Source organism: Synchiropus splendidus, chromosome 1 (assembly GCF_027744825.2).
Source record: "Synchiropus splendidus isolate RoL2022-P1 chromosome 1, RoL_Sspl_1.0, whole genome shotgun sequence".
Lineage (NCBI taxonomy): Eukaryota > Metazoa > Chordata > Actinopteri > Syngnathiformes > Callionymidae > Synchiropus > Synchiropus splendidus.
Window position 1 is genome coordinate 45260609 of NC_071334.1, and position 10783 is coordinate 45271391.

Genomic DNA, 10783 nt, shown 5'->3' on the forward strand with positions numbered 1-10783 from the left:
CTCCTGAAAGTCTTTTTCATGTTTGCATGATCAATGTTGTGTATTTGCTTCATAAAATTGAATTTTTCTTTATTAAAAAAACGCAATTTACTGAAGTCTGATGGGTGAAATTGGGTGTCAACTGCACAAACAAGGTCAGAACCGTTGGCCCAAGCGCTTGTTTTCATCTAAAATAGCTCAGCCTGAGCCAGACCTGTCCTCCAGAGGACATTCTGCTTCTGCTCTGATAAGTAACAGGTTTGCTCTCTGAAGGGACTGACATCATCATCAGCAGGGAACTCCTTCGTGTGTGTGTGTCTGATAACACAAACGGCGTGTGGTGAGCTGAACGATCTGCAGTGTGAGTGTGTGACAGCACGGGTCTGAGGGAGGAATCGCCATCTCCAACACAGTTGGTCCGTTCGGACGTTGTCACACCTGACCAGCTGCATAAGTGCAGAGAAACTGTGAGCGAAGAACCGCAGCAGTTCAGGTGACCACCATGGAAATGATGGACACAGATCCCAGCATCTACTTCACCAACCCAAAAGTGAAGAGTGACTCTGAACAAAAGTGAGTTCTTTCTACTACAGTATAGCACTGAAAATATCTGTCTTTACTTTAAGGGGCAACGTCGTCCAACGTATGTTTCTGCAAAAAACAAGAGTAGTTTTACAATTTCTTGGATTTAAAATGTGTTTCTCACCATGAATGAACAAGGATTGCTGATGTTGAAACCATTTAAACCAGTGGTCCCCAAACTTTTTAGCTCCAGGCAACGGTTTAATGTCACACAATATTGTCACCGACCGGCTTCTGAGGTGCGTGGCAAGATAAGTAGATCCAGTCACAGTGACATCCTAACATGGAGACTACAGTAACACACATAGTCTACATAGACAGAGGTAAGCAATTCAAGGGCCACATTAGAAACTGTAATAGTTGTGGGGGGGCCATCATCAAAAGAAAGAAAGCGGTGATGAAAAAATATATCCAAAATATATACTTAAGTAACAAGTACAAAATGAACCAAAAAGTGAAATGCAAGTAAGGATATTAAGAAGTGTAAAAATGCCATGAAACCTCTGGAAATATTTCACTTTATATGCACTTAATTTGAATATAAATCAACTATGGGCCAGACGTTCAAGATAAAAAGGCAATTTATTTCTACATTTATTTTCAGAATTCCTTCAATGTATTTTGATGAACACAAAAACCCAAAATGGCCAATGAAAAGAAGAAAATTTAGTCTTAAAAAAAGAACATGCTACATTTACTGCTGAAGAGGTGGTGGTGACTAAAAGAGATTTAGTGTTAGTCTGACGTCAAACGGGCCACGAAAACACAGGCATCAGGCCACATATGGCCCCGGGCCGCACTTTGTCCAGGTGTGGTCTACGAGTATCATTATATTTACAATAAACTAGATAGCTGCATTTTCACAGACTCCACTTAACATGAGTCATTGACTTATTGGAGCGGAGCTCTTTTATACAGCCATACACAACCACATTACTGGCTAGATTACAGTAGTGAAATACCAAAACAAAAATGTGGCCTTATACAAAATGAGAAGAAAGTTGAGGAAGTGCTGGAAATGTTGTGAAATGAAATGAAATGCACACTTTGTTTGAATTGTAGTGGGACAGCTACATGACCTCAGACGACAGTCATGTCTGCAAAACACATCAGCCTATACACACGCACATGTTACAAACAAGACACTCCCAACGTTACTGTCTTCTGCGTCTCTCTCTTATCATCAACAGCCATCGCATGCTGGAGTATTGGATGAAAACAGCCCATGTCAAGCTACAATAGCAGCAAAGTCTGGACAATATTGCAGCGACTCTTCATTTTTCTCGTGTTTGGTTTGATGCCGCCTGAGTAACACGCAATGACTCACACCACTGTCGTTCTGTTTATACACGTATGAATTCGGACTGGTTCTTTCCACTCATGTTCCCCGAGGATCCAGTAATGCACCACCAGATAGAGTTGACAAAGTAACAAGGAAAGAATCAATGCAACTCTGGAGCCTTGCTAATTGTATTTGTATCATTCTGTGTCTGTATTTTAGGGTGTTTGTCAACAGAAGTGTGACACTGGAAAACATCAAATGTTACGGCTTTGACATGGACTACACGCTGGCGAGTACGCTCACTTCTAAAAATCTCCTTAACCTGAGAACACTAGGTGAAATTTATTGTATATACACTTTTTACTAAGGTTGTCGACACCAACACGAGGGATGCAGTATATCCACGATTTTCGATGCACATTTGATACCACACAAAAAAGTAATAAATGTTTCAAATTGACAGTCTTCAGCATTTACTTGAAAAGGAAAACCGAAACAGGATTTAGTAACTCATGATCCCATATTTAGTGAGAAGCACAGAAGAACAATAAGAAAAGTAAGACGGACACAATGTGTAGTCATTCTGCACCTTCATCTTCCCAGCACAGGCAAAACTTCTGATGTTTTTTAAACTACTTATATTTAGCTTTTTGACTCCATTTGATGACAGGTCATAAAACATGATTTTTGGCTCAGTTAGTGTATGACTGCTCTCCTGGTCGCACTCATCCTCAGACTGCTCGTGTGAAGGAAAAATACTGTTTAGTATGAACAAAGAAGCACCTCAACAAATGCAAACAACCTAAACAAGAGACCATGTGCTCATGTCAAGTACAGCGTGACACAAGATTAAACTCAAACTCACACTCCTTGAGCGTTAGTTGAACCTGTCGGCTGATGTCACACAATGTTTATAGTGCCGTGAATAGTCATAGGAAAACAGTCAAATGTGCGCGTTGTAAACATGAGTCATAGTTGCATTACAACCGTATGGACGGTGAGTGTAATAGCAGGAATGTTCTGATCGGAGTTTTGCTGCCGATTGATGATACCGATCACATGGATTGACTATGAATTTGTCATCAAAATGATGAGACCTTCTGTGTAGATGATGTGAAAACATGAACAATTAAATCATTTTAATTCAGACATATTTTAATATACCTCTTCACAGAGGCAAAAAATAGAGAAAAAAAAACTTGAGAAGAATGCAGCAACTATTCTGTCAAAAGGACAATGGACAGTCAGTCGGGAGGAGCGGATGCGATGAGATCGACCAATCATGATCAGTGATCGAACGATCGGAGCATTCCACTATAATAGTAAACACTTGCGGATACTGTATTTAACTAGACGTAGCAGCCAAGCACGATAGAATACAGAAACAATAAAAAATATATGGTTAACTTGTTGAATAAAGCAAGGATGGCCGCAGGGAAACCCGTTTCAGGGGCATCAGGAGCAGCCTGAGGCAAGAGAACAGTCATATGACCTCAGTTGCCTGGCTGGAAATCACACCACATCTGACTTCAACTATAACATTTTGTCAAAAAGCTTATCTGGACCGACATCCCGAAGCAGTCAAATACACTATACACGGATTAGCTGTATCCAGTAACCGAATAATTCCAATATTTACCGAAACCTTGTTATCCAAATTAAGTATGAAATAATCAATACAGTTGCATTTTGCAGTGTACAAGTCCCCGGACTATGAAAGTCTGGGATTTGAGATGATCAGAGACAGAATGGTGTCGGTGGGTTACCCACATGAGATTCTGCGCTACACCTACGACCCCAGCTTCCCCACACGGTCAGTAGTGTCTTAGCCCTCGGACTTTAGAGCACTGATCCTGTTTTCTGTCTTCAACTGTCAATCCACTCTCTACTTCTGTCACACCAGCGGCTTAGTGATCGACACCACATACGGGAACCTCCTGAAAGTGGACTCAAATGGAAATATTTTAGTCTGCAGTCACGGCTTTTCCTTCTTGAAAAGGTAATTATCGATTTTCACTTTTCACTTTAGTTTCTCACTGTGTTTTTTTCCTCTTCACAGGGAGGAGATTCATAAATATTATCCAAACAAGTTCATTCAGCGAGACGACACAGAGAGATTTTACGTCCTGAACACGCTTTTTAATTTATCAGGTGACACCTTCCTCTTGCTACTAATCGGGGGAATCACACATGTTTTAAATGAAAACAATGTTGAGGCTGTTCATATAGCAAATATGTTTTCAGGTTGTGCCAAACTACCTAGACGGCCTGTGACAAACAGTACTAGTAATATCACCCCAGCAAGCAAGTTCATAGCAAACTCGCATGGCTGCTTAAACACGGCGCAACCAGATATTTGTGAGAGAAACGTGTTTGGTGTCAGATAGTGAACACGAGAAAGGTAGAAGTAGAAGCGTCATCTCATTGTTCCCTCACCTTTATTCCCATCGGTTGACCAGAGACCTACGTCTACGCCTGCCTGGTGGACTTCTTCACCAGGTGCCCTCGATACAGAAAGTATGTTTGTGTTCAACACTGACCTCCAAAAACAACAAAAAAAAAAAAACAATGACACACTGAAAGTGTTTGTGGGTGGGTTTTCCCTGTAGCGTGCTGAAAGGGTACCACCACGGAGACCTCTTCATGTCCTACAGGACCATGTTTCAGGATGTTCGAGATGCCATGGACTTCATTCACGACACGGTCAGTTCAAGTAGCATCACACCAGTGTGTTAAATCCATATAGATTTCAAACCATGTGTCCATTATTTTGCTTTCGTTTTACAATGCACACCGTCATCCGTTTCCGTCATGTTTTGTAGTCATTGTCAGTCTTGTCAACGGTGACGGTTTCTCATGTGGCCCTACAGGAAATTCAATTGCCCACCCTTGTTTTCAAACATGCTCACGACTCTGTTCCACAGGGCAGTCTGAAAGAGAGAACTATCAAGAATTTGGACAAATACCTGGTTCAAGATGTGAGTAGTCTGCAAAGTAAACCAACGATGACTACAAACGTGACCTGCAAACTTTTGTGCAGCCGAATATTATCGTCCTTCTGACCCGGATAAAAGAAGTAGCCAAAGTGTTTCTGGCCACCAACAGCGACTACAGTTACACTGACGTGAGCTCTTTTTTTTTATTATTAACACCCAAAACAAACAAGATGTGAAGTCCTCTGATGACCACGTTCTCTCTTTAGGTCATCATGACGCACCTACTGGAAACTAATTCAAAGGTAAGAACACTTTTTTTTTAACTGCATGGTGACTATTATGAAAATCAGCAATTCAATTCTGAGGATTTTCCTCTTCAGGCTCCGAATAAGTCCTGGCACTCCTTCTTTGACCTGATTGTTGTTGATACCAAAAAGCCCCAATTCTTTGCGGGGGGCACAGTGCTGAGACAAGTAGACACAGTAAGAGCGTTTTCCCTCAGCAGCTCTGGACGTCTGGCATTGGGTTTCATTAATATTTGATGTGTGTCTGGCAGAACACCGGGAAGCTCCGGATCGGGACGTACACTGGTGACCTGCAGCACGGAACCGTCTACTCTGGCGGTGAGAGGCTCTAAACCATACGCTCGCACAACAGTGGACAGTTATATAAGTCACCAATTACCCTCTGTACACAATGATAAAATAAATAAATGGCAGTGTTGGTGACAGTAACATAACGTAGCAGCAGCAGCAGCAGTACTTTAGAATTGATAGTGGGAAACGTGGCGGCTTGAGTGAATGGAAGACTTAAGCATAATACAGCTACGGTGGAACTATTTATTAAATGTGCTAGAGGTAGGAGTTGAGAGTCTACTACCACGACTGCTATTCGCTAACACTAGTCTTCTTCTACTAAGGTGGCTGCCACAAAATAAATATAAAAACAGCAGTATATTTTTTTTTTTTAATTATTACAAGTTCCATGACTTGTAGGGGCAAATAAATAAATAACAATAATAAATGCAGTGACTGAGAGGAGTGGTCCAACAGTTTTACAACTACATTAGTTGTAATAAATGTAGCATGTTTTTTTTTTTTTTTTTTTTTTTTGGCATATAAAAGAGATTCTTTAGTAGTTACACTAACTCATGTTAACACTAAATTCAAACTGAAATTCTCCTCCTCACGGCCGGTGATGACGCCAATAAAGAGCGCATCGATTGTAGAATGACACATACTTACATACATCACTTCGCCGTGACCTTGAAAAAAATGACAGACGTGATTTGGATTTCCCAAGAACCATGTCTTCTGGGAAATAAGAGCGTGCTGGTCCGGCTGCAGTTCTTGAATGGATCGCCAGGTGTCACTGTTTGCAAGTCTACTGGTGTTTGCAGGCTCTTCTGACGTCGTGTGCGACCTGCTGGACGTCAAAGGGAAAGCCATCCTCTACGTTGGGGACCATATCTTTGGAGACATCCTCAAGTCAAAGAAACGCCAGGGCTGGAAGACATTCCTGGTAGTTCCAGAACTCACCAAGGAGCTGCAAGTGTGGAGGGGCAAGAAGAGTGAGGAAGAGATTGTTCGGACAGTCATCCATAGTATCATATAGTGTTCTAACGCCATTGTTCTTGCGTGATTTCAGATATGTTTGAGGAGCTGCAGAGGCTGGACCTTTATTTAGCTGAGCTTTACAAGTGAGATTTCAACTTTGCCTATTAAACCCATATTTTCATTACATGAGTCCACATTAAGAAAAGTCACAGATTACAGTGTAGCATTAAGAAGAAAATATATGCGTTACTATGATGTTAGTTTCTGATTTTAGAATCTAACTTTTCCCGCTTATGTTGTCTGAAGGGACAGAGAGGAGCAAAAAACAGAGGGGATTTCTGATATTGGCTCTGTTCTAACCAGAATGAAGGTGAACCCAGATTTTTCTCTTCATTTATACTCTTTGCTCTATACGTTTTGTTATGTTTCTCATTTCCATACAGGAACAATCAAAGTCAACTTCCATACTCTTCTGCATTTTATTTTTATGCCGGTGACCGAGAGTACGACAACAACAATAAAAGTAGTGCTTCTTAATTGAATAAAAATAATCTGGTATTTTTATGAATACATAACACTTTTGGGATTCGGTTTTGGTATCGTCGTTATCCGATAATAAACTCTTGATTCCGACGCACTTGATAAAATAATAATAACCATTTTCTTCATTTTTTTTTAAAATGCCGTTTTGGTGGAATTTCCTGGTGTTACAGATTGTAAGAGACACATTCAAGTATTTACACTCCGGTACACGACTTTCTTCTCGGAATTTCCCATACGTTTAGGTGAGAATTAAAAATTCCGTCATCAATATTGTCGCTTTTATAAATCGGCTCCCTGGCAAGTCTCCCCTTTCGCCACTAGAGGCCGCTGTGTGGTCTCATTTGAACTGCGTGTGTGCAGGTCCTGACCTACAGGATGGACATGTCCTACGGTCAGATGGGCAGCCTCTTCCGCAGCGGCTCCAGACAGACGCTGTTCGCCAGTCAGCTGATGAGATACGCAGACCTGTACTCGTCTTCCTGCCTCAACCTGCTCCACTACCCGCACAACTACCTCTTCACAGCCCCTCCGGTCCTGGTGAGTCTTCACACTCTGGATGGAGGACGTCACAGGCGCGATGGTTTCTTTGTCTTTTGAATTCCCAGATGCCCCATGAGGTCAGTTCTGAGAGCGCAGTTGCAAGCCACATCGCCCAGAAGATCATCTGAGGTTCGGAACCTAACTCTTCCGAGCCCTTGCCGGGATGACGTCACACATTTCTCCCCGATGCGTCACGCCCGCACTTCTATACGCCTTGGTGTTTGAAACTGTGTCGTAGTGAAGTACGCGCATTCATTTGCAATCAATCCACACTATATATTCGTTAGGTCCCATTATCAACCCAAGAATTAACGCCTTTGAATGCATTTTGTTTGTGTATATTCATGATTTTTGCTGGGAATTCTATTTAAAACAGCGTTTCAAGATTGTAGGTATTTGTTGCCCAGCATTACTGTATGAACTGCTCTGTGTGTGTGTCTTTTAAGATTCTAAACATTAATATTGGACAGTGTGTTGGATGGAATTGGAATTTCAATAAAATATTTCAATATCTATGTTTCCGTTTGATTCAGCTATTTTGAGTGTTTCAGATTCACTCCATATTCATTTCTGATTTCTAACCATCTCTCAGCGCGAGTCACAACGTTTCAATTTCATTCCTCTTTCCTCATTCTTTTCTTAAAATGCGTGTAATTTGCTAAGAAAATGTCACACTATTATTTCATCAGTTAACTCCTCAAAAGTGATTTTGTTTTTAAGCAGTAAGCTGCGCTTGACAGTCATGATGGCTGACAGCAGGTAACACGACGAACACCTAGTGATACTTGCTCTGGGACTCCTTCCCATGAAAACAAATGATACTACCCATGAAACCCCTGTTCTTTGGATCAGATAAGTGCCTCTCTAGCAGCAGACATACTCGTGCAAACAAGACTGGACAAGAGTGAACAGGGTCACCCCTGGTGGTCTGGGAGTCTTGAGTCTGCGTTTCTAGTAGAGTGTAGAGTCAGAAGTCGGAGCTTGGAATGACGCCACACCCCGACGTTCGACTTCCAGTCGCAACACGGCTGCCAAGACGCAGGAAAGCATCTCTGAATAATGAGTTCTTGAAATCAGCTGAAGGAGGGAACAAACCAGACCAGCTCTCAAATCAAAACAACCGGAGGAACTTGTCGTTTCATGGGAACTGTTATTGAACTGAGTTGAATATTTGTTATCAGTGGCTGCTGTTGTCTGACTGACATCCAAATAGAGAGTAAAGAGCTCCTCACAAATAAGCCATAATGGCAGAGTGAAAACTTCTCGCAGCACTACAAAGATAATTCGCCTTTTCCTTTGGCTACCAAGAGCATTTGAAGGTCACTGACCAAGAGAGAGTTGACATATGTAACAGCTTCAAATTCCCTGACAGAGAGACACGATGGCAACACTGACATCAGAACCCAACAAGACGTGAACTATGCCACAAGCTGCCAAACTGAAGGATGGGTCCGCCGTGCAGACGTGGGCAAAGTGCTGCCCGGGGGCCAAATGTGGCCCTCTGCCTGTATTTATGTGGCCCTCGTGAAGTCAGAGGGAAACATGTTGAATTGTTTTAAGTCATTAATCGGCACTGTTCAATTCTAAATTTAGCTTCCAGCACTCACTTTTCTGTCCTCTTTTTTCCTTTTATTTTCAGCCACCATTTCATGCATGCACAGTGATATTATTTACGTGTGACAAGTAATGGCTTTAGTTTACCTTTTTGTGAAAATGATTGCCCCTCAAAATACATTCAATTTCACAGTAATCATATTTCCTGTTTTTCCTAGCTCTTCTCTTCTGGTATTTGCTACTTAAATAGATTATCTGCACATACCTATTCTTATACAATGAACACCTGTTTTGGTAAAAAAAAAAAAATAGATCTACACCAAACTATTATATTATTACACAAGCTATATCACACGATTTTTCAAATCTAGGTTTGCAGCGATTGGTCTTTTTCTGTTTTTATTCACATTTATACTTTGGATTTCTTATGTTCTTCACATTTTTTTGTCCTATATTTCACTTACTAAAATTCTGTCTTTTGGTTTGATGGCCCCTCACAACAGTCCCAGTAAATAATGTGGCCCTCAAGAAAATTGAATCCCCCACCCCTGGGTTAGTGCCTCAAACAATTTACTCAGCAAGAAAAAGGTCAATGGTTCATTCGAATGAGATAATAGGGCGGCCATTTTGGAACGTCAACTCATCTGCACACATTCTGTCTTAAGCCACTTTTTCACTTTTGACATTTAAGGTTGACGATAACAACTCACTGTTTTTTGGGGGGGAATAGAGTCACCAAAACTTCTTCATAAAAAAACAGATTTTTACTTATTTAGTGTGCTTGATGTCAAAGATATATTGAGTAAAAAGGACTGAACGCAGGTTTAACTTGAGGGTGTTGCGTTCAGAAATAGCTTTTTTTCTGTTAAGTACCTTCAGTAGCTCTGGCATGTGGACCACACCCACAGCGTCAGAAAGCCCCACCTCCCGGTGAATGCACCCAAACACACACGGGCTCACGCTCACACTAAACACTTCTTCTTTTTCTGTTTCTGCTTTTTCTGACCAAAGAATTCATGTCGGCAGATTTCTCGATCAAAACCAGCAAGACTAAACATGTTTGGCATAAACTTTTGCTGGAGGACATGCAAATGAAGCGAGAGCAAATATTGACAACTTGCTGTCTGCCATTTTGAAACAGAGAAACCAGATGTTCCACCTGTAGATGAAGCGAGAAATGTTCACCCCTGGCTGAGTGGCAGATGACTGAGCTCTTCCATGTTTCATGAGGGTCGACCATCAACTTAGTTCAACCTTGTCACTCACTGACACTAGGTCGAGTTGACTTTGTATTAGTCTTACCTGCCTGGCAACACCCAAAGCACAGGGGGTGAGTTGAGCCCATAAGATTTTACACAAGTCACAAGAGCTTCAGATACAAATGAATGACTTGAAATAAACTGAAATAATCTAAAATATGCATGTACAGTGACAGTGAAGTAATGACCTCCCACCACTGGAACGTGCTGTTTCTGCTTCAACCGACCCTCAAGGAAAGAAAGGGGGGGGACACTTGGGAACAAGGAGGGATTGCACCACAGGAGGGAGAACTGCTTCTTTTTGATGACAATAAATTCATTTTTTTTTGTTTGGATCCCGGTGTGAGGCAGGTTAAAAGGGGTTCGTCCACGTTTCCATCAGAACCCCAATGTTTCACCTCACTGTAAACCTGAATCATTTAACAAATGACATTTTAGTTTGGTATAGAATTGAAAACCATGTTTACAAGTCCATATATATATATATATATATATATATAAACACTTAAGGAAATGAGTAATTCATGTTTTGTTTTCCATTTTACAATATCA

At 41.3% G+C, this 10783-nt stretch overlaps 1 protein-coding gene across 2 annotated transcripts; it reads left to right on the forward strand.

Moving 5' to 3' along the window:
- The first annotated feature begins 354 nt into the window (after positions 1-354).
- On the forward strand, positions 355-7890 carry nt5c2l1 (5'-nucleotidase, cytosolic II, like 1). 2 transcript variants are annotated; one of them, XM_053870803.1, is made up of 18 exons: positions 355-552; positions 1752-1988; positions 2063-2136; positions 3539-3656; positions 3747-3842; positions 3903-3994; positions 4303-4360; positions 4453-4546; positions 4768-4821; positions 4884-4967; positions 5046-5081; positions 5160-5261; positions 5336-5402; positions 6179-6349; positions 6427-6478; positions 6642-6705; positions 7239-7415; positions 7484-7890. In XM_053870803.1, exons 2-18 carry the CDS (start codon positions 1915-1917, stop codon positions 7544-7546), a joined length of 1476 nt encoding a protein of 491 aa, XP_053726778.1. In that variant the 5' UTR covers positions 355-552; positions 1752-1914; the 3' UTR covers positions 7547-7890. The 2 variants fall into 2 exon arrangements, with proteins under 2 accessions (XP_053726778.1, XP_053726786.1); XM_053870811.1 differs by having other exon boundaries at positions 1752-1810.
- The last annotated feature ends 2893 nt before the right edge of the window (positions 7891-10783 follow it).

Bases quoted from the DNA above. Each gene is read 5' to 3' on its own strand.
- nt5c2l1 (XM_053870803.1), top strand. From the start codon at position 1,915: ATGAATTCGGACTGGTTCTTTCCACTCATGTTCCCCGAGGATCCAGTA. The intron at 3,657-3,746 runs GTCAGTAGTGTC...CTGTCACACCAG, and splicing joins GACCCCAGCTTCCCCACACG to CGGCTTAGTGATCGACACCA. The intron at 4,968-5,045 runs GTGAGCTCTTTT...TTCTCTCTTTAG, and splicing joins GCGACTACAGTTACACTGAC to GTCATCATGACGCACCTACT.